Source organism: Panthera leo, chromosome B2 (assembly GCF_018350215.1).
Source record: "Panthera leo isolate Ple1 chromosome B2, P.leo_Ple1_pat1.1, whole genome shotgun sequence".
NCBI lineage: Eukaryota > Metazoa > Chordata > Mammalia > Carnivora > Felidae > Panthera > Panthera leo.
In genome coordinates, this window is record NC_056683.1 from 33,712,462 (window position 1) to 33,735,976 (window position 23,515).

The 23,515-nt window shown below is 50.3% G+C and overlaps 1 protein-coding gene across 2 annotated transcripts; it reads left to right on the forward strand.

Annotated features, from left to right (window-relative positions):
* Window positions 1-875: 875 nt before the first annotated feature.
* Window positions 876-21,764, forward strand: DEF6 (DEF6 guanine nucleotide exchange factor). Of its 2 annotated transcripts, XM_042938534.1 has the most exons (12): window positions 877-1,136; window positions 1,479-1,642; window positions 11,427-11,567; window positions 12,190-12,375; window positions 13,971-14,207; window positions 14,301-14,447; window positions 16,414-16,522; window positions 16,708-17,006; window positions 18,044-18,210; window positions 18,324-18,522; window positions 19,482-19,572; window positions 19,776-21,763. In XM_042938534.1, the coding sequence occupies exons 2-12, from the start codon at window positions 1,547-1,549 to the stop codon at window positions 19,997-19,999; spliced, it is 1,896 nt and encodes a 631-aa protein (XP_042794468.1). In that variant the 5' UTR covers window positions 877-1,136; window positions 1,479-1,546; the 3' UTR covers window positions 20,000-21,763. The 2 variants fall into 2 exon arrangements, with proteins under 2 accessions (XP_042794470.1, XP_042794468.1); XM_042938536.1 differs by lacking the exon at window positions 1,479-1,642 and having other exon boundaries at window positions 876-1,136; window positions 19,776-21,764.
* The last annotated feature ends 1,751 nt before the right edge of the window (window positions 21,765-23,515 follow it).

Genomic DNA, 23,515 nt, shown 5'->3' on the forward strand with positions numbered 1-23,515 from the left:
CAGGATGTTTGACTGGAGGAATTCTGTTTTTTCATACCTTAACTCGTGTACTGGAGAGCCCTTCCATGCCCAGCCACCTCCACATCCACACACTGCGTATGGTCAGCTGCTCCAAGTGGGCAAAGTACCACGTTGGAGTGGGGGTAGGAGGTGCCTTTGCCAAGGCTAGTGAAGGTCTCTGATGACTCATCTGCTCTAGTGCTCAAGTCCCAGTTCTGGGGATGCCCACTGAGGTGTCTGGGATTGTGCTGTGGAATCCCAAAGGCACAACTGGACCCTAGTGAAAAGTATGTGGGAGGACCAGATCAGCCCTGGTGAGAAGGGAGGGATGCAGAGGAAGAGATCTGATGGAAAGAACTTTTTGGGTTTGACTCTCCTACATGGGAGCATTGCAGGGACTGGGGGTGCCTCTTTTCCTCTCTCCACGGTGATAGATGTGCCCAAGTCCCTTCCTGCCACTTGAGAATGGAACCCTCTCCCCCAGCCCAGGAATCATCCTCTCCCGGGACGTCTAGCAAGTTTCCTTTTACTCTTGTTACCGGCTTTTTGGAAGCAGAGGCACGCCCCCAGGAAGAGGGGTGTCTCAGTTATCTGAGCAGACTTCTTCAACATCCATGATTGCTGTTCTTGGAGGGAGCATGTCCCAGCCCTCACAGGCATTGGATCTAAAGAAAGGGAGGCATTGATGTGGAGGGCCCTGAATCCCAAGCCTCCTGCCGCCAGTAGCCTTGAAGCCGGGCCCCCCCACAAGGCTCACCCCCATGTGCTTCAGAAATGCTGCGGTCTTCAAGGCCAGTGGGCCCCAGAGTGGGCAGTGCTCTGAGCTGAGGCCTTTGAGAGCCTAAGCGTAGAGGATGGGGAGGCAACAAGTCACGTGCCAAGTCCGCCTGACCTGGAGAGGTGCCCTGGCCCAACTCCTCCGCCAACTTTGTGTTGTTGCCTTTGTTTTCTTCCGCCTGGGAGGAGCCCCACCACCACAGTGTTAGATGGCCCTAAAAGATGTGCTTTATCCAGGGCCTGCTCTGCCTCACATCCATCCCCGGACTTTACAACTCTGTGACGTGGGTATTTTTACTGCTTTACTATGAGGAAACTGCTCAAGGAGGTTAAGTAATTCATCCAAGGCCTCCTGTCTGGTAAGTGTGGAATTGAGACAAGATATCCCCTAATGCCACCCTTCTACAGTCAGGAGGGTGGACTTGCTCTCTCCCCCTCAGCAAGCTGCCTCTGGGAGCGCAGGAAGCCCCAGAAGGTTGTGGGGCTGAGGAGGCTTCTAAAGGGCCTCACGCCTAGGGAGCTGCACTGAACAGAACAAGGGCTCTGGCCTTCCAGGGTCTGGTGCCGAGGTCCCACGCAGAGAGTGGGGCCACTGAGCGCTGCAAGAGCAACAGGCTGGTTCCTGCCAGCACGGGGAGCCCCATGCAAGCAGGCAGGTGGAGCTCTTGCTCCGCGCCATGGCCCCTCTGCGGTCTCTGCAGCCGTTTGCATTTCCTGAAACCGGATCTCGGTGTCAGAGCCGCCCCCGGGCCGGGCGGGCACCTCAGCAATGGCCCTGCGCAAGGAGCTGCTTAAGTCCATCTGGTACGCTTTCACCGCACTGGACGTGGAGAAGAGCGGCAAGGTCTCCAAGTCCCAGCTCAAGGTGAGGGGCACCCGGGGCCCAGGGGAGGCCGGCAGACATGCCTCATCAGCCCCTGCAGCCCAGGAGCCAGGCATGAACGCTGTGCTGCTCCCCGGGCACTCAGCCATCCAGAGGCCCAGGCCTGGGGAGGGGAGACAGTACTGGGTAAGCAGGACAACATAGCCTGGTAGATCCTGCTGCCCACGTTCTGAGGCCCCAGGGAAGTACGTGCAGAGCTTTTGCCCAGAGCCCTGCCCCCCCCCCCCAACTCTTGGGAGGGTGGAGGTGGCATCATTAGGTTTTGAAGGCCAACAGGCCAGGCGACATCCCATACTCCGTGTGTTGAGCACACGTCTCCCCAGAGTGAAGCTTGGGCACGCACCCTACTCCTTCCTGCTGCTTCCTCCTGGTTTTGAAGAGAGACAGTTAGCTAGTACTTGTCAGTCACTTCCTCCCGGAGCTGAGAGAGTGGCTTAAAGAGCCTCTCCCAGTTCCAAACCAGGCTGACTTGGTCATCTTTGGCAGAGAACAGCTCCTCTGAACTCTTGTCTCCCAGGTGCAACAGCACTGGGAAGGGGCAAGGACCAAGACCCTGTTCTGCTGCTGCCCAGCTCAGCCTCCCCTCCTCCCACACACCAGGTTGGGAAACTGTTCCCTTTGGCCTTGGGACCTCAGGTAGGGAGGGAGTGGAATCTGAGCCCAGGAAGAGCTCCATCAGTGATTGTCTTATGTACGGTTCAGTACTTGGTCCTAGACAATTAATTCCTAGGCGATCAAAAAGTTTCCTCCCTTCCTCTAGTGCTAGCTTAGTGTGGCCTTCTCCACCCTAGTTAGTGGGGAAGAAGCAAGGCCCTAGGCCACTGAAACCAGGGAACACTGGGAGATAGGAACAGGGTAAGCCTCGGTTCTCTGTGACCTCTCTTAAGGGACCATTCATTCAATTCACATGTTTACTGAGCAACTATGTGCCTCGCGTGAAGCTAGGCCCTAAATTTCTGGTGTCCGATCTGGGCACCCCCAAAGGTGGAATGTAGCCTCAAGGAAACCTCCATTCTTAATGATTAAGGTAGGAGATGCCTGGAAACCTGGGAGAGATGAGTGGGGCAGGATAGGCACTATGCCCCACCCCCAATCCAACCTCCTACTTTGCTGAATTTCAATGCAATAAACTTGGATGTGCCAAACTGGTCCTATCCCATAATCTACCCCTTAGCCAGACTTACGAGCATCCAAAAAATGATTCTTGGCACCCCCAGGAAAGATAGTCCGTTACCACCTTTGATCATCTGGGAGGATTCCTCAACAGGCAGGTTCTTCCTTACATTCTATTTAAATCATTTTATTGCAGATCATGTCATCTAGCAGGGACTTCAGTACAGACAGAAGAAAAGTAGATCATCCAAAATCCATCCCTGCAACAACCCGTGCCCTGCATCCACCTCCCACTCTCATTAATATTTTATAGAAATAATCCCAACCTCCATAGTTTGTTGTCTCCAAGATACCATTTTCTGCCTCTCTATTACCTATAGCTCCTATAACCTCTCCAGGCTATCTATGGAAGGTACAGCCCTCAGGTGGGTCCCCTTTTCCTGGCTATCAGCCAGTAAGGCTTTCTACCTTAACCTTCTTTTCTTGGCCTCCCAACTGGATCGATGCCCACACCTCACCCCCACTGGTTGGGTATTTGCAGGGAAGGTTATATTAGGAGCTTACATACTTGAACTGTCCACTGTCTGTATCCCTTCACAGCTCAAACTGAGCCCACTGCCAGCAGCTTTGGCCACATAGGATCAAAGGTAGATTTCTCCCCCACTCAACAGAAAATGCGTCCACTCTGAGAATCTGTGCTAGTGGTAGGAGTCTTGGACCAGGTGGTGGGTGGGGCAGAAGTGGTAAGGCCCATGTCACACACGAGAAAGATAGGGAAGGCAGTTCTTTCCCAAGACCATAGTGGTGGATACTGGAAGAGGAGGAAGTAGTGATAGTGTTGGGGGTGGGGATGCCGGAAAGGCAAAGGAGCAATAGGGAAGTGGTCAGAAGCCAGAGGAAGAAGCAGATGAGAGATATACCAGTGGGGCCAACCCCACCCCTGAAAAGACTTGGGAGAGAAGGGAAAAGATCTTGGGATTAATCTGTCCTCACCAACACTGTCCCTGGCCTTGGGGTCCTCAGTTGGGACCAGGCCAGAGAACTGAACCAGCCCAGCAAGCTGTGCCTGTCTGTGACAGTCACCACTTCCCTGATGTGTTGGGAGAAGGGCTGCCACTGGCTGTCAGCAAGCCCTCTGAGAATTACCCAAGGAGTCAGGATTGTTTTCTCTGGAGAAGAGAAGACTTGGAGGACAGAGCAGATGAGTCTTCCTCTCTCTGAATTCTTGTAGAAAGTACAATGGCCTTTGTCCAGTTGAGGAAAGTACAGTTAGCCAATATGAATGGCACTGCTGCCCAGGATGGATTTAGATTGAGCACAAAATTTGCCAGGAGTTGAGGACTCCTCTTCCCTGGGGGCGCAGTCTTGGTTCTGAGCCTAGTGGGGGATTAGCTGAGAATTGGGGGTGAGGGGCCTGAGACTGGGGATGTGGATGGAGCAGAAAGTCTCTGGCTCGATGAGATCTCAGGAGGCAGCAGGCCTACCCCTTCCCCTTGCCAGGCAAGAGCTGGGGCCTTACCCACTTGGCTTTTTATTATTATTTTTTAAATGTTTTATTTATTTTTGAGACAGAGAGAGACAGAGCATGAGCAGGGGAGGGGCAGAGAGAGAGAGGGAGAAAGAGAATCCGAAGCAGGCTCCACGCTGTCAGCACAGAGCCTGAGGTGGGGCTCGAACTCACGAACCATGAGATCATGACCTGAGCTGAAGTCAGACGCTTAACTGACTGAGCCATCCAGGCACCCCCCCCCCCCCCACTTGACTTTTTTAGGTCTTTCAGGCTCCTGAGCTTCAGGCTCTGCCTCAGGAGAGGGACAGCAGCCTTCTCTGTGGAGGGGAGGTTAAGAACAACTCCAGTCCAGGAACCTGCTGGCTGCGATCTTCAGCTTTTTTGTTCTGACCCCTACCTACTGCTGGCCTCCCCAGCCTAGGATGGTGGGCAGAGGGAGGATGATTTCGTGGTGTGCAGAACACTTGACTCAGAGCCACATAGGCCTGGACTTCTAAACTCCTTCCCAGCTAGGTGACCTTGGGCAAGTGACTGCCCATCTCTGAATTTCTAGTTTCTCATCTGTAAAGCCAGTGGGTTGAACTGGGGATCTCCAAGCTATCCAGCTAGATTACTAAGATAAAAAGGGGTTTTTTTTCTACTAAAATAAATTTTGACAAAGTACATCAAGTAGGTGAAATTGATCCTTGATGCAGCCTCTCTTTTCCCTTTTCTGAGCCTCTTTCTTTGGTGCCTGCCCTCAGCCCCTTCTAGCCCTTTCTTGCTCTCAGCAGGCGCACAACTCATTCAGAGATTCTCACCTTTTTGAAATCCCCAGGGCTCCTCCCTCCTGATAGTAGTTATACTTTATTATCTGCTGGTTGTAACTCTTTAAAGGATCTATATAATTTAAAAGTATCTCCTGACACCGAGATACACTTAAAAAACGATAGGCCGTATAGGAAAGAGAGATTATGTACTGTCTTTGCAGCCATTAGTTGGTGCTCCTTATGGGTTCCCAAACCCCTCATATCTGAGTTCCCGAGCGAAGTCTGGGAACCGCAAGACCATGGGCCCTGGCACCTGCCCCATCCCCACACTTGAGTTTTTAGGGAACTCACAAGCCCCTAGAGGAGAACCATTTCCCCACATGCCTCCACAGGAAACAGTGGGTAAATGAAACCTCTCAAAGATCAGTTGCTGTCAACTCAGAGGTCAGAGGTTGCCTGGGTTGGGGGTGAGACTGTGAGAGTCCTCTGTGAGGGAGCCTGAATGACGGCTTGTGAAAACTACAGGCACCTGGACCCCACCCCTGGAAACTCTGAGTCAGTAAGTCTGGGCGGGCCCCAGCGTATTTCAGTTTCACCAGCTCCCCAGGTGATTGTGATGCTCAGCCAGAGCTAATGTAGCAGAGAGATCAAGAGTAGGGCTTTAGAGGCAGACTTCCAGCAAGATGCTTAACCTCTCTGAGCCTTGATTTCCTCATCTGTAAAAGGAGGATAATGAGAGTCCCTGCCTCCAGGGCTGAGGATTGATTGAAATCAGCCCAGTGAGCTCCTGCGCATTCTGGCCTCCGCCCCTGCCATTTCCTTTCCTGCCTGACCCTCCCCTGGTCACACCCTCTCACCACCTCTAGCCCCAACCAGCACCCAGGCACAGGAAGCCTGGCAGTCTGAGGTCTACCGAGCTCTCTGGGGGAGAAGCCCTGAGCCCTGAGTGTCTGGAGCCTTAATTGCTTCTGGTCCCGACACCTGACGGCTCACAGGGAATGGAGCCTCTGTCCCGGGCCCCTCAGATTCCACTGGCAAAAGGTACAGGTGAGGAAGGTATGTCTTAGAGGACAGTGTGGACGAATGAACCGAAGTGAGGAACAGCTCAAATAACTGCACTGCCGTGTGGCAGGTTCCATCCGGGGGTGGGAAGGGGGTTTGCACAGCATCTCTTTGAATGCTGTTTTTAGAGATACAAAAACTAAGTCCCAGTGAGGTTAATTTGCTCAGAGAGATTCAGTACATGTCTGCCTGACTTTGTATTTCTCACACTTCTTCCCATGAAGCGTTTAATTTCATTCAACAGATATTTACTGAGTTTCTTAGGTGCCAGACCCATGATACAGCAGTGAATAAAACAGACAAAAATCCCCCCATGGTGGTGCTACCATCCTAGTCAGAAAATACAGATGATAAAATAAGTACAAATGTATCACGTGATGGAAGATGATCCATGACATGAGAGTAAATAAAGCAGAAATGGGGATGGAGAGTGGGGGGTTGGGGTAGAGGGGATGGGGTTATAGATTTAAATAAGGTGGTCTTGAGAAGGTGACATCTCAGTTAAAGACGGGAAGGAGAAGAGAGTATGTGCCATGCCTGCACCTGGAAGAAGGATGTTCCAGGCTGAAGGGATGGCAAGTACAAAGGCCCTGAGGCAAATGTGTGCCTGGCAGAGGAGTGAGCAAGAGGAATGAAGTCAGAGAAGGTGCAGGAGGCCAGGTCATATGGGGCCTGAGGCCTCTGGAAGGACTTGGAATTTTACTCTGAGAAAAATGGGAAACCATTGGAGCATGTAAGTTAGACTTGAGTCAGACAAAAACATTTATCTTGTGGGGGACATGGTACTGAACTCTGGAATCAGGCCTGAGCTTAGAGTCCTTGCTGCCCTCAAGGAATGTAGAACACCCAGAAATGCTCGCACAAAAAGGGAATAGCAAATAAATGTCATTATAGACCAACTTAATAACAGGGTGCATTAGTGGTTAATGGCACTCTTTGTTTTTTTATCTCTGTGGCTTTAAATTTTTGTCATAAAAACAAATCCTCTTGGTTAAAAAAAAGAATTCAGAGTGTAGAAGAATATAATTTTAGAGAAGATGAAATTTATTCAAGTAAAACATGTTACTGGTTTAAAAAAAATTCAAAGACAAACGTAATGTTAAATATGATGAAAGTTCCTCCCCTCCCTGGGGAAGGATGGTGGGGTGATAGCTGTTAACAGTCTGCTGAGTCTTCTAGATTTTTCCTATATACAAATAAACACATTAGGTTGGGCCATATGAAATTGCTGACATTTTATTTTTTCAACCTATTAAAACTGCAATTTGCTATGGTTCAACCTAATCTTTGCACACATTTATTTTACAAACATTCCACTCTACAGCTTGTTTTTTTTTCACCAACCAGTATATTATGCATATCTTTCCATGTGTGTTCATAAAAGCATAATAATAAAAATAGCACACAACTTTTATTAAACAATGAGCTCCCTACCAGGTGCTATGCTGACCTCTTCATTCTAAAAAAAAAAAAAACAAAACAAAACAACAAAAAAAACCCTTTGGAAATTTATTTATTTACTTTATTTATTTATTTATTTATGTTTGTTTGTTAATTTATTTTGAGAGAGATAGTGCAAGTGCAGGAGGGGGAGAGAGAGAGGGAGACAGAGAATCCAAAGCAGGCTCCACGCTGCCATCGCAGAGCCCAATGCGGGGCTGGAACCCACCAAACTGTGAGATCATGACCTGGGTCAAAACCAAGAGTCAGACATTTAACCAACTTAGCTACCCAGGCACCTCTGGGAATTTTTTTAATGTTTATTTATTTATTTATTTGTTTATTTTTTGAGAGAGAGAGACAGAGCATAAGTGGGGGAGGGGCAGAGAGCAGGGGAGAGAGAGAGTCCCAAGCAGGCTCCACACTCAGCAGGGAGTGGGGGCTCCATCTCATGAACTGTGAGACCATGACCTGAGCATGACTTGAGTCAGATGCTTAACTGCCTGAGGGCACCCAGGCGCCCCTAAGAAACCTTTTGGAGTAGGCCCCCTTATTATTCTCACAGAGGAGATAAGGTCTTAGAGATGTTAAACCACTTGCCCATAAGCACACAAGTGTCAGAGGTAAAATATTTCCAACCACACATAGGTCCATGACACGGTGTACCTGTCCCCCTACTGAAGAAGCCTAGCTGTCTCCAATTCCTCATATTATAAACAATGCTTCAGTGAACATTCTTGTACATGTAGCTCTGTTCCCTTGAGCATCTATAGGTTAGATGATTAGAAATTTGGGGGTCATGCCCAATTTTAAGTTTGATAGGTTCTTGCCCTCCAGAGAGATTAATTCACACCTCAGCAGTAGAGCATTCAAATCCCCATTTCTACATAGTCTCTTCAGTACCTGATATCAGTCAAGATCTATGTCCATATGTGAGGTTAAAAAATTGCACTTTGGGGGCACCTGGGTGGCTCAGTTGGTTAAGCATCCAACTTCGGCTCAGGTCCAGTTCTCATGACTGCCTTGTTCGAGCCTGGCGCCAGGCGCTATGCTGACAGCATGGAGCCTGTTTCGGATTCTGTGTCTCCCTCTCTCTCTGCCCCTCCCCTGCTCGTGCTCTGTCTCTGTCTCTCAAAAATAAATAAACGTTGAAAAAAAAATTTTAATTGCACTTTCTACGCAGAAAGAGAACTAACATTAGCTCTGGGCAGACCTAACTCTGGCACTCTCCATAATCCTTTCCAGCCTCACAGCCTCTCCAGGTGACAGTTACTATCCCATTGTTTTACTGACAATGAAACTGAGGGGTAGAGGGTGAAGGTGTCTACCTTCTAACAGCTTAACAAAGTATACCTCTTTCCACTAGAGGAAGCCTAAATCGTAGGGCTGATTTTTATTGGCCCAGGTTTGGTCACGTGCCTTTCCTTCAGCCAATCGCCGTGACTCTGATGTGCCCACCCCCTGCCCCAGGTCGGGTCAGGGTACACGGGTCAATTACCACAGATATTGAGAATGGGGGAGAGGTGCTTCTCAAAGAAAAATCAGGGCTCCATTACCAAATAAGGGAGAAGAAGGCAGAGTTTATCAGGAAGAAACTTAAGATGTCCTCTAGAACAAGAGAAGCAAAACCAAATATGGCACATGAGATGATATGAAGAGCACGGGAACCAGGGTTGGGGTGGGGTCAGGGATGGCTTCCCAGAGAGGTATGAGCGAAAACAGAAACACCTTCTTGCTGGGTCTTCCAACTTCCCTCTTTGTTAAGTCGAGCCTGAGGCCCAGCAGAATACTGGGGGCAAGTGTCAATCCTTTGTCCCATCTTCTCTCATAAGAGAATAAAGAAGTGAAGACTTGGCATGGTACCATCCCTGGGGTGTTGCCAGCTCCTGCCTCAGGACCTGACCCTAAGCTTAACTGTTGGTGGGTGGAAGCAGCCCTTAAACACAGCATTTGTTGACTGCCTTCAGTGTGCAAAAGAGGACATAGGGGCTGGGTGGTAGAAATGAACAGAAACTTTGCCTCCAGAGTTCACCATCTACCTGGAGAAAGAGTCTCAGGGTCAGTATTTTAATAGGGAGGCACACCTGGTTCCAGCCTCAGCTCGGCCACTTACTCTCAACTTCTCCAAGGCTGAGCACCTTCATCTAAAAAACGGGGACCAGGGCGCCTGGGTGGCTCAGTCGGTTGAGCCTCCGACTTTGGCCCAGGTCACGATCTCACGTTCGTGAGTTCAAGCCCCGCGTCGGGCTCTGTGCTGACGGTGCAGAGCCTGGAGCCTGTTTCAGATTCTGTGTCTCCCTCTCTCTCTCTGACCCTCCCGCATTCATGCTCTGTCTCTCTCTGTCTCAAAAATAAATAAACGTTAAAAATTTTTTTAAAATAAATAAATAAATAACGGGGATAATTATATCTGTGTATCGCAGTTGTGGATTTTAGACATGGGGTATAGAAAGCACCTCATACAGTGGCTGCCACATAGTAGGTGTGCAATAATGACCATTTTCATCATTACCACTGTGATAAGTGCTATAAGAGAACTACCCGAGGCAGTTTTATTTTTTCCTGCTCTTGTTCCAACTTCAACCTCTTTGTTCTTATATCATGGGTTTGTTAACCAACCCGTGTTTCCCCTCCACACCACCATGGCCACCATCCCTTCTAGGCCTTTTCCTCCACATGTCACAGACCATTTTTCGTGACCCTTCTTTGAGCCCTTTCCAGCTCCCTTCCATCTTTGAAGGGCAGTGACTGGAACTGCACTTGCCTTTCCCGGAGCTAGGCACACTGCAGCCCGAACACTGAGTCTTTGATGGAAATGATGAGACATTGGAGGCTTCTGCCCTGGTGTGACAGCCACCTCCCTGCTGATAGATAGCCCAGCATCCTGGGAAGCACCTGGGCTTTGGGATCTTCAGAGCTGGATTTGAATCCCAGACTCTTGCTTACTGTGAATCCTTGGGGAAGTTATTGAATCCCTTGAGCCTCAGTGTCCTTGTCTGTAGAAAGAGGACATCCCTACCTAACGAAGTGGCTAAGAACATGGCTGTGTGGGTTTGAAGCCCAGCTCTTTCACCTCATCTGTAAAATGGGGATATTAACAGTTGTTATGGGGATTAAATGAATTATGTGTAAAGTACTTCACTCAGTGTGCTTAGTGCATAGTAAGGGTATACGTTTTAGGTTTCTTTGTTTTTTGTTTTTTATTGAAGTATAATTGTCATATAACATCTTAGTTTCAGGTATACAGCATAATGATGTGATATTTGTATATATTGTGAAATGATCACCACAATGTCTAGTTAACATCTGTCACCATACATACTTACCCAACTTTTTTCTTTTCTTTTTTTTTTACAACTTTTTTCTTGTAATGAGAATTTTTAAGATCCACTCTTAGCAACTTTCAAATACGTATGCAGTATTATTAACTATAGTCTCCATGTTATACTTTACATCCTCATAACTTATTTTATAATTGGAAGTTGTACCTTTTGACCCCCTTCATGCATTCCACCTACCTCCCTACCCCCTGCCCCTGGTAACCACGTCTGCTTTCTGTATCTGTGAGCTTGCGGGGGAGGGGGTGTTTATTTGTTGTTTAGATTCCACATGTAAGTGAGATCATATGGTATATATTTTTCTCTGATTTCACTTAGCATAGTGCCCTCAAGTTCCACCCACGTTGTTGCAAATGGCAAGATTTCCTTCTTTTTTATGACTGAATTGTATTCCGTTGTCTATATAAATACGTAAGTTTTAGTTATGATTGAATTGCATCATGTGTGCAGAGGACTTAGCCAGGATGGGAATGGGGACAAGCCAGGAGGTGGGAACAGTCCTCTGGCCCAGTTTTGGTTGGGGCACAGGAAGGCAAACTGCCACTCTGTCTCAGGTGCTGTCCCACAACCTGTACACGGTCCTGCACATCCCCCACGACCCTGTGGCTCTGGAGGAGCACTTCCGGGACGATGACGATGGCCCCGTGTCCAGCCAAGGATACATGCCTTACCTCAACAAGTACATCCTGGACAAGGTGGAGCCTAGCTTGAGGGGGCACCTCTAACCTCTCCCCACTCCCCAGTCTGGCCAGCACCCCAATACACTGCCACCCCAACTCCTCCCACCTATAAACCCCCACTTCTGTCCCCACTGTCCATCCCCACCCTCCCAGCTCCTTCTTTCACACTGCAGCCCCCTGTCCCCCTCCCTGCTTCCCTTAACTCACCCTCAATCTCCCTCACCTCAGCCTCCACACTTCCACCCCATTCCTACCTAGGCTCACCTCCCATTTCCAGCTGTAACCTTTACAGAAGGCTCTCCAGCCTCCCCAGTGCTGTGCCTCCTGCTCCTCCCAGCTGTCACTCTCTTCTCTTCTTGATTGTCCATCCTCCCTTGGCCTCCGCTTCTCTTTCCCCTGGGCTGAGGGGCTAGTGTTTCTCTGTTGGCAGGGGACTCGGGTGGGTGTGGATTGGTGTGGGAGGTGTGGAATCAGCTAGTTACCTGGTAAGCAGTTCAGGGATTCCTCAAGTTAGAGCCCCAACTTGGCAGGGTAGGGAGCAGGGGAGTAGGTGACCCCAAGAAAGCAGCTGCAGTCTTGTTTGGTGGTAGAGCAAGGATGGGGCGGCCTTTGGGCTGACATGCAGGCCTGGTGGCAGGTGGAGGAGGGGGCTTTCGTTAAGGAGCACTTTGATGAGCTGTGTTGGACCCTGACGGCCAAGAAGAACTATCGGGTGGACAGCAACGGGAACAGCATGCTCTCCAATGAGGATGCCTTCCGCCTCTGGTGCCTCTTCAACTTCCTGTCTGAGGACAAGTACCCTCTGATCATGGTTCCTGATGAGGTGAGGGTAATGGCAGCCCCAGAATCACTGGGGCCAGGCCTCAGCAAAACCATGAATCATCTCTGCAACTTTCCCACAACTCCCTTCTTCTTGGTCTTCCCATGCTGGTGCTTCTCTGCCCCCAGCTGTCCCCAGATGCTAAAATTGCCCGGACCAGAATAATTGTGCCGTCCCCCAGGGAGAACCAAAACTACACTTACTTCAAGCCTCTGTTAACCCTCAAAGTAGGAAAATGACCTGTAGATTCTATGTACACAGAGCTGTAAATGCCTGATACCTTACTGGGCTTTTAAAAATGAAAACCATTTAAAAAAAAAAAAAATGAAAACCATTTAAGATCAAATGGCAGGATTTAAGGCACCGTAACAGTCTGAGAAGGGTACTATATGAGAGGAAGGGAGACTTTCCTGGGATAGCTGTCCAATTACCCCAGGGGGGTGGGGCAACCAAATCTGGCTCTGGCTCTAGATTTTTCCCTTCCTGTCTTCTGTAATTTGGGGAGAGCCAGGGCCAACCCAAATCAGGGCTCCAGAGAGGGTATGCTGGGAGTAGAGGCTCTACTGCCTCAACTCAGGTGCCCCCCAACCCACTTCCCACCTCTCTCCCCCATCTGTTCAGCCTTCTCCTGACCTTTTGGTGACTATGAAGATGCCAGGGTCAATTTAGGTCTTAAGGTATAGAGGGGAGGAATCCTCCGTGTTTACAAGTCCTGGCACATCCAACTGCACTCAGATTTGTCTCCTTGCTTCTGTTTGTGGGAAGGGTGAGGGAAATATCTAATCCCTGAACTGGTACACCCCCCCCCCCCTCCCAGCTGAGACCCAGGAGGCTCCAGAGCAAGAGAGTTTCCCAAGAAGCTGCTGGGGCAGGAAAGGGACATGTGTCTCTCTACACTTGGTTCAGCACCCCTGTCAGACTCCTGTCAGGGCAAGGTGGCCCCTCATTGGCCAGAAGGCTGTTTGCTGCTGCGATCAACATGTATGAACAAACTGCAGCAGGATGTACCCCAACCACTACTTCCTGTTCCTCTGTAGCAGGTTTCCTGTCCCTGCCCTGCTTACCACCACCCCCAATCCCCTTAACCTCCCATAAGGGAAGGATCCTCTGGGTTGGAGCTTGGGCTTGGAATAAGGACTCAGATGGGATTCAGGAGATCTGAATCGAGTTCTTGCTGCCACCAACTTGCTGTATGATTTAGAACAAGTCACTTCCCCCTTTGGGCCTCAGTGTTGTCATCTGCAAAGTAAGGGTATTGGATGACAGGGCCCTTGCACCCCCTCTGATGTATTCTATGATTTGCTGCCTCTGCCTGGCCCCTAGCCCTCGGCCTTCACCCTGCCCTTAATTTAAAGCATGAAGGAGTGGGACATGGGACTGGAGGTTGGGGAGGGGAAGGGGATGCCTGAATTGAGGTTGGGGCTCCAGGATTCCCTCCCAAATCTACCCTGGTTTCCACCAACATTTAGTCCTCTGGTCCCCCACTCCCTGTACCTGGTCACCCCTGTCTAGGCTCTGGGGAGCGAGAGGGGGCACCCTCTGGTATTGTCGCAGGCAACACTGCCTGCTGCAGCCACCAGGCTTTCCTTCTCCTCCAGGTGGAATACCTGCTGAAGAAGGTGCTCAGCAGCATGAGCTTGGAGGTGGGCTTGGGTGAGCTGGAAGAGCTGCTGGCCCAGGAAGCCCAGGCAGCCCAGACCAGCGGAGGGCTCAGCGTCTGGCAGTTCCTGGAACTCTTCAACTCGGGGCGCTGCCTTCGAGGTGTGGGGCGGGACACTCTCAGCATGGCCATCCATGAAGTCTATCAGGAACTCATCCAAGATGTCCTGAAGCAGGTCAGGCCAAGCTGGGAACTGGAGGAGGACCCCCAGCTGGGGTGGATGGGGCGTGCCAGTGAGGCCTCTGACTTTCTCTGCTCTGGCTGGCAGGGCTACCTGTGGAAGCGAGGGCACCTGAGGAGGAACTGGACAGAACGCTGGTTCCAGCTGCAGCCCAGCTGCCTCTGCTATTTTGGGAGTGAAGAGTGCAAGGAGAAAAGGGGTACCATCCCACTGGACGCACAGTGCTGCGTGGAGGTGAGGGAGACGGTGACGGGGTAGAACACAGGTGTGAATTTTGCTAACGGTTTCAGAAGAGATGGCTTATGCCTCACACAACACAGCAAAATGTTCTAGGAATCCTCTTGAAAAGTTTTTCTCCTTCACCCAAATTCCATTCCCTTTGACAACTCTATATACCTCCTTCATCTTTCTCCACATCCCTCTCCTTTCCCTCCCTTGGCTCTGTCCCGTTATTATTTTAGTGGCTTAAAACAATTCTTTAAATTGTGGTAAAAAGTGGGGGGAGGGGCACCTGGGTGGGTCAGTCGGTTGAATGTCTGACTCTTGATTTCCGCTTAGGTCATGATCTCATGGTTTGTGGGTTCAAGCCCCCAGTCGGGCTCTGTGATGACAGTTCAGAGCCTGGGGCCTGCTTCGGATTCCGTGTCTCCCTCTCTCTCTGCCCCTCTCCGATTCATGTTTTCTCTCTCTCTCTCTGTCTCACTCTTTCTCAGAAGTAAGTAAACATTAAACTTTTTTTAATTGTAGTAAAAACTACACATCTATCATGAAATTTGCCATTTAAGTGTACAGTTCATAGCATTAAGTACATCCACAATGTGTGTAATCATTACCACTATTTCCAAAGCTTTTTCGTCATCCCAAACAGAAACTCTCTACCCATTAAAAAATAACTCATCCCCTCCCCCACCCCCTGCTAACCTCTTTTCTACTTTCTGTCTCCATAAATTTGCCTGTTCTAGGTACCTGGAGTAGAATGGAATCATATAATATTTGTCCCTTTGTGACTGGTTTCTTTTACTCAGCATAATGTTCCAAGGTTCATCCATGCTGTGGTGTGGATCAGAACTTCACTCCTTTTTATGGCTAAATAATGTTCCATTGTGTAGACAGACATTTTGTTTATCTACTCATTCATTAATGGACAATGGGTTGTTTCCGTCTTTTTGCTGTTGTGAATAATGCTGGTTTGGACATCCATACAGAAGTTTCTGGGTAGACATATGTTTTCACTTCTCCGGGTACACACTGAGGAGTAGAATTGCGAGGTCATATGGAAATGCTGTTTAACTTTTTAAGGAATAGCCAAATTGTTTTCCATAGCAGCCATACCACCTTACATTTTCACCAGCAGTGTACGTGGGTTCCACCGTCTACATCCTCATCAACATTTGTTGTTTTACATTTTTAAAAATCATCCTAGGCTCTGCCCATTTTTTGTCACGTAAGAAAACAGGTGTCGCTGAGGACAGAGCATAGATCTGGGCAGAAAGCTGAGCCCCACCACTAACAGGCAGTGTGAATTGGGCACGCGCCACGACCTGTGAGAGCCTCAGTTTCTTTTTCTGTAAAGTGGAGCCAATAATGCCTGCCTGGCAAGGTTGTTTGGGAGGTGTGAAAAAAACGATGCACATATAGCACTACTACGGCCTCTAGAGCATAAGAAGTTCAATATGTGGTAGCTGTTATTTTCCGCTAGAATATGACTTAGGGGAGGCAGGGATTTCAGTCTGTTAGGCACACCTCCACCTCGGTATCCTAAATGCCTAGAACAATAAGCTGTCTGCAGTAGACACTCCAAAATATCTGTGGAATGAATGAGTGGAGAACTTTCTCAACAGGCAGGGCTATGTGAAAATGAATGATTTGGATAGTGAGGACCGTGTCACAGGAGGTGTTCAAGAATGATCTGCATAAGCACTCAGTAATGGGCTACATGCTAGGCCCCATGGAGAGATACCAAGATGAAAACGGCCCCGCCCTACCTCCAAAGAGCGGGGACTACAAGAGTTATGGGGACACAGTACGCCCCTAACTAACCCCCATGCCAAGCCATCCAGGCTCCTGGCAGAGTAGGAGCGGTGCCCAGGGTGGATGGTCAGCGAGGACCGGTAGGGGATGGAACTGGAGCGTCTCTGCGGCCGGTGTGGCCCTGACCCCAGTGAAGCCAGCGTATCTGGGGCCACTTGCCCTCTCCCAGGTGCTGCCCGACCGAGAGGGGAAGCGCTGCATGTTCTGTGTGAAGACAGCCTCCCGAACGTACGAGATGAGCGCCTCAGACACACGCCAGCGCCAGGAATGGACAGCTGGTGAGTGCTCGCCGCCGGCTGGCTTGGGTCGCCTCCTTAGTGACAAGGGGGTGGTAACACTGTCCAGCGGGAGGCCGGAGACTGACTCGAGCAACTCCTAAGGCCCCTTTCCGGAGGTGGACCACCTCGAGGACCCCGCTGCCCCCGGCTAGCCTTCTGCTGACCCCCTCCCTCTCCCGCCGCAGCCATCCAGACCGCGATCCGGCTGCAGGCGGAGGGGAAGACGTCGTTGCACAAGGACCTGAAGCAGAAGCGGCGCGAGCAGCGGGAGCAGCGGGAGCGGCGCCGGGCAGCCAAGGAGGAGGAGCTGCTGCGGCTGCAGCAGCTGCAGGAGGAAAAGGAACGGAAGCTGCAGGAGCTGGAGTTGCTACAGGAGGCGCAGCGGCAAGCCGAGCGCCTGTTGCAGGAGGAGGAGGAACGACGCCGCAGCCAGCACCGCGAGCTGCAGCAGACCCTCGAGGGCCAATTGCGCGAGGCGGAGCAGGTGGGGACCGCACCCGGCGGGGGACAGCTGGCAGAGAGATGCTGGGAGATCCGGCTAGAGAGCTGAAGGCCGGGGGCGGGGCCTGGGCCGGGGGCGGAGCCCACGGGCTGGGGAAGGAGGTGCGTGGAGGCGGGGCTTGGAATGAGGGCCTTGGAACAGAGCCTGTGCACCTGAATGAAACAAGCGTATGGGACAGGGCCAGTGCCAGGGGCGGGATAAGGGGTGGGAGTGCAGGAGGAACCTATCCAAGTGATGGCTGGAGATGGAAGACGGGGTGGGGCTGGGAGCTGAGTGCTACAGGTGTAGAATTCGGACGCCTTGGCTGGAGGCGGGGCAACTAAAGACGGCGTTTGGGGATGAGTTTGGACCCACGCTGGACTAGGTTGGACTACACTTGATCTAAGTTTACAGTGGAACCAGTTCGGGGAACGCAGGATGGGAGGAAGGAGGGACGAATGTGGAGGCGGATAGGCATGTAGGTGAATTAGATATAGGATTTAAGAGATCTAGAACTGGAGTTACAGACACCTGGATTCAATCCCAGCTCTGCCCCTTAGGAGCCTCGTGATCTCAGGCAAGTTAGCCTCTCTGTGTCTCATTTACTTATCAGTGACATGTTGGTGCTAACAGAACTGTGCTCTTAGAGGTATGGTGAGGATCAAGTGAAGGAACACCTTTAGTTGTTACAACAATTATTATAATTATAGTCACTCCCTGCCTAGTACTAGCCTTAATTATAGTTATAATGCCTAATATTAATAGGACATAATACTGATTATTAAGGCTGGTGCTAGGCAGGGGGTGACGAGCCCCTTTCCCCCATGTAGCCTCTGTTCACTGACCATTATCTGACCTAGTCAGGCTCCCGGAAAGGGGTCAGATCAGGAAACCCCAACATGAAGGAGCCCCCCCAGACCCTCACCGGGAGACAGCTAGTTGGGCCAGCCTAGTGGAGCCCTGGGGAAAGGGCAGCCTACCGGCGGCCCTCCCTGCCCCACGCCGTGCCCCCATGGACGCGGCTCTGTGTCCCCGTGCAGGCCCGGGCCTCCATGCAAGCCGAGATGGAACTGAAGAAGGAGGAGGCTGCCCGGCAGCGGCAGCGCATCCAAGAGCTGGAGGAGATGCAGCAGAGGCTTCAGGAGGCCCTGCAACTGGAGGTGAAAGCGCGGCGGGATGAGGAGGCTGTGCGCCTAGCCCAGACCAGGTAGGACTGAGCGGGACCCCTCCTGGTTCCCCTCCCTGACTCCCCAGCGTCCCGCTGGCGGGGCACCCGCGAGGTGCCTCGGCCGTGGAGACGACACAGTGTGCGCCCGGCAGACTGCTGGAGGAGGAGGAGGAGAAGCTGAAGCAGCTGCTGCAGCTGAAAGAGGAGCAGGAGCGCTACATCGAGCGGGCGCAGCAGGAGAAGCAAGAGCTGCAGCAGGAGATGGCGCTGCAGAGCCGCTCCCTGCAGCGAGCCCAGCAGCAGCTGGAGGAGGTGCGGCAGAACCGGCAGAGGGCCGACGAGGACGTGGAGGTGAGGCCCGCAGTGGCAGAGGGTGGAGGCCGGCGGGGTGAGCGCCTTAACCCGCAGGAGCCGGAGCCTTCCCTGAAACCCCGAAAACCCTGAAACCCTTCCTGGCTGTGTGGCCTCAGGCCGGTTGCCTGACCTTTCTGAGTTTCAAGTCCTTCACCCGGGGAAGGGGACCGGTAACAGCATTGTTATGAAGACCAAAGGAGATGATATGTGGTATTTAGCATGTAGCAAGTGCGGAGGGAACATTAGCTGCTATTTGCTTCATGGTTATTGATCTGCGCAAAATGTTCTCATACTCTTCCAAGCCCCCTCCCTTGCTGTCCCTATACCTTGGCTCTAATCTCCGTGGAAGAGGGGTTGATGTCATCGTCGTCGTCGTTGTTGTTCTTTTACAATTTTTGATGTTCTTATTAATGTCATCTTATTCGCTTTGTTGGGCGACATGGTCATAGTAAAAAATTTGAACACAGAAATATGTACCATGGAAAGGGAAAGTTCCTCCGTGGTTCCCTCACCCTACAACCACTGCTAATGGCTGGGTGAGCAGTGGAGTAGAGCTTTTGCATTAGGTCCTGCAGAGGTGGTGTGGTGCGGTGGTCAACGTCGGTCCCTGGGCAAGTCACTTAACCTCTTTTGCCCTTCCTTGTTGTTCACCTCTGCTCTGGAGGTTAACTAAAATAATAAATATGCTTTGCACATCTTAGCTGCTTAATGAATGGAAACCATAATTATGATTATTTTTGACCCTTTGGGGACCCACGAGACCCCTGAAACTGGAAGCTAACTCTGTTCACATATCTCACTCTTTATGAACATGTGTGAGTTTTTCTGGGGAGGTGATCAATAGCCTTTGTCAGATTCTAAGGGGCCTGCAAACCTGAAAAGGTCAAGGCACCCTGTTTAGGATGGTCTGTTCAGTGGGTCTCTGACCCACTCCCCATTGGCCCTGTCCCCCACAGGCTGCCCAGAAGAAGCTGCGCCAGGCCAGCACCAATGTGAAACACTGGAATGTTCAGATGAACCGACTCATGCATCCAATTGAGCCCGGAGGTGAGAAGGGGTAGACCCTGGAGCTTTGTCTGGAGTGGGGAGAGGGAAGGGAAGGAGAAAGGGATACCTCCAGATCTACAGAGTCTGCAGGGGATCAAAGGTCAGGAGGTTCTCCTTTACCCCAGGGACTGAGGCAAGGCCCTTCAACCTGTCCCCTTTGCACGTACCTTTCTCCTTACACACGGCTGCCTTTTCTCTGCCAGACAAGCGTCCCACCACCAGCAGCTCCTTCACAGGCTTCCAGCCCCTTCCACTTGCCCGCCGTGACTCCTCCTTAAAGCGCCTGACCCGCTGGGGATCCCAGGGCAACAGGACCCCCTCACCCAGCAGCAGTGAGCAGCTGAAGTCCCTCAACGGTGGGGATGAGGCTCCCATCTCGGCTTCCACCCCCCAGGAAGATAAACTGGACCCATCGCCAGAAAATTAGCCTCTGCTATCCCCTTCCCCACCCCCCAACCTCATACCCACCAGAACCTGGCCACAGCTGGCCTGTGGGTGATGCCAACCCCTGCAGAAGAGGGAGCTGAGGACCTGGTGCCAGGAGCCCAGGCCCTCTAACCATGAAACAGTCCAGAACGGAGCCTTGTTTATTTTGGGCACCAGCCCCAGACCCCTGACCACTGAGGCTGTCTGGGATGTTGATCCTTGAGAACTTGATCCTGTGCCTTAACCCCAAGGACCCTATGCCCTGGGCTGGAAAAGAGACCAAACAAGCAAGCAAGCCAGCGGCATGTGCCCTCAGACTGCCACCAAGCTGTAGAGGCACGTTTCTAAATAAAAACTGCCCTTGGAGTGAATCCTTGATCAGGTCTGCCGTCCATCTCTCCTGCCACGTCCTCTCTTCCTTCCTCAAGTCCAGTTATAAGTCTCAGGAGTGAAGTGGAGTGCAGTGGCTAGGAAAGTACATTCTGCCACTTACCAACTGGGTGACTTTGGTCAAGTTTGTTCACCTCACAGTGTTTCAGTTCCTGTGTTGGTAAAACAGGAATAATAATAAGATGTAACTTATAGGGTTGTTGTGAGGATCAAGAGCTTGGCACATGAGCAAGGACTATTATTAGTATCACCCAAAAGTGTTTACTGAGCATCTATTCTACGCCCCACAACTTCCCTGTTATTTAATTCTCATGGCAACCCTGAGAGGTGGATGTTATTATTCGCATTTTACAGGTGGGGAAATTGAGGCTCAGAGAGGTCAGATAACTTGCCCAAAGCCTTCCAAACTTGCTTCTTTTCCCATATTATTTGACTCACTGACCTTGTCACCCAAGGCAGAGATATGGGAATCTAAGATGCTCCTTTCCTCTCATCCCCCTCGTGCAAAACCATCATGAAATGTGGTAGGTTCTGCTCTACTCTCTCATAGCTTTCAGTCCCTCTCTATGGCCACTGTGGCTGCTACTGTGGTTAACCTAAGGCCTTTGTATTCTCCTGCCTGCTCACCTTTGACTTCTTTTTCATCTTGCCCCATATCTAATCAGTCAAGTCAAATTCACATTCCCTTATGTGACACATGAGGCCCAGGAAAGCCTCCTATGCCTCTGCTTTACAGATCTGCTAACAGTTCTCTCATTTTCTTCCCCTGGGCCTGCACGCTGGCTGCCCTTCCCACCTTACTTCACATAACAGCCTTCATAACTAGATGCATGAGTTCCTTGAGGGCATGGACGTATCTTCTTCAACTTATGTCCCCAGTGCCTAGTACAGTGCTTGGCTCTTAGCAAACATGCAACAGTGTTTGTTGAATAATTAAATTCTAAAATGAATGACTGGGTGTCACACAGCTTAAAAGTGATAAAGTAGCTAAGATTCAAACTCAAGCCCATTCATTTATTCAATGAATTATTCGTTAAGCTCCTATATCATGCTAGGTGCTGGCTATAGGGCACAGAACAAAACAAGAGAGAGTCGCTGCCCTCCTGTAGCTTATGTGCTGTCTGATATCAAAGTTCAAATCTTTTGCCAGTACCCCAAACTCTACTGCAAGGAACTTCATTATAGTCTATGTAAAGTGCCATGAAACGGAACTACCAGTATAGCATGATGCGTATTTCAGGGATGGGAAGTGAGGTTCAAACTCTAAGTGCAGTACAATTCAGGAATTCAGAAGAAAGGGAAGCATTAGGCAGGAACTGGGATTCACAATGGCCCTTAACTTTTTTACTTTTTTTTTTTTTTTTTACTTTTTTTTTTTTAACGTTTATTTATTTTTGAGACCGAGAGAGACAGAGCATGAATGGGGGAGGATCAGAGAGAGGGAGACACAGAATCTGAAACAGGCTCCAGGCTCTGAGCGGTCAGCACAGAGCCCGACGCAGGGCTCGAACTCATAGACCGCGAAATCATGACCTGAGCCGAAGTCGGCCGCTTAACCGACTGAGCCACCCAGGCGCCCCTGCTTTTCTTTTTAAGTTTATTTATTTGAGAGAGAGAGCACGTGCACAGGGGAAGGGGAAGGGCAGAGAGAGAATCTCTGCTAAGAGTGTGGAGCCCCACTTGGGGCTCAGTCTCATGAACCTTGAGATCATGACCTGAGCTGATCAAGAGTTGGACACTTAACTGAGACACCCAGGCACCCCGGCCCTTAAAATTTTTAATAAGAAAGGAGAGCAAGAGGGGTGCCTGGGTGGCTCAGTTTGTTGGGCATCCGACTTTGGCTCAGGCCATGATCTCACGGTTCGGTTTGTGGGTTTGAGCCCCATGTCATGCTCTGTGCTGACTGTTCAGAGCCAGGAGCCTGCTTCGGATTCTGTGTCTCCCTCTCTCTCTCTCTGCCCCTCCCCCACTCGTGCTCTGTCTCTTTCTCTCTCAAAAATAAGCAAACAGTAAAAAACATTAAAAAGGAAGGAAAGCAGGAGAACATGGAAACAAGGTAAGTAGAAAGAAGCATAACACATCTGTGAGCACAAGAAATCTGGATTCTGGATATCAACTGGGAGGATCAATTGTCCTCTAATTGGAGTGCGGTGTCTCTAGGGTACAACGAATTTTAAGAAAATCAATGTGCAGATCCTCAACTTCCAAGTGTTCCCTCTACCAAAACTGCTTCCCTCCTTCATAATGCCAACTTCCCTACTTTCAGTAACAAGGTTCACCACTCACTCACCCACTATCTTTCGATGGCGGACTACCCAGAGGGGTAAACGCCCTGGAACACTAAACAAAGCAACAATTTGCAATGCTGGTGGTGCCTGTGGGTGCTGAGGAAATGAATGGCTCAAAAGCTGGACAACAAATTCTTTTTGTTTTCAAGCAGGAGGTTTCTAAATCTTTGCTTTCAAAACCTAGAAGGACTTAATTGCATCATCAGCTGAAAAATCATTAACAATCTCTTTTTATAATAGATCTTTGTGATTTTTTTTTTTTTTTTTTTTGGTAAACAACTGAGATTTAGATGCCACTGCTCTGTCAAAACTCTCAGTTCCCATATACTTACTGATATGAACAAGGTTTCTCAGCTTAAAAATGAAAACATGGGCCTGGAAGGGATGCTGAATGCAGAATTCCTGAAGTAAGTCATGTTCAACTATAAGCATATGAACTACCTAGGGAAAAAAACAGCCCACCATTCATTAAGAAATACATTTTCTGGGGGTGCCTGGGTGGTTCAGTTGGTTGAGCAGTTAAGCATCTGACTTTGGCTCAGGTCATGATCTCACGGTTTGTGAGTTCAAGCCCCGTGTCGGGCTCTGTGCTGACAGCTCAGAGCCTGGAGCCTGCTCTGGATTCTGTGTCTCCCTCTCTCTGCCCCTCCCCAACTTGGGCTCTGTCTCTATCTCTCAAAAATACATGAAACATTAAAAAAAAAAAAACAAACCCACACTTCCGGGGCACCTGGGTGGCTCAGTCGGTTAAGTGACCTACTTCGGCTCTGGTCATGATCTCAGTTTGTGGGTTCAAGCTCTGCTTGGGATTCTCTTTCCCTGTCTCACTCTGTCCCTCC

Excerpts from the sequence above, each read along its gene's own strand:
- DEF6 (XM_042938534.1), top strand. The coding sequence starts at position 1,547 with ATGGCCCTGCGCAAGGAGCTGCTTAAGTCCATCTGGTACGCTTTCACC. Across the intron at positions 12,376-13,970 it reads TGATCATGGTTCCTGATGAG|GTGGAATACCTGCTGAAGAA; the intron begins GTGAGGGTAATG and ends CTTCTCCTCCAG. Across the intron at positions 18,523-19,481 it reads GGGCCGACGAGGACGTGGAG|GCTGCCCAGAAGAAGCTGCG; the intron begins GTGAGGCCCGCA and ends TGTCCCCCACAG.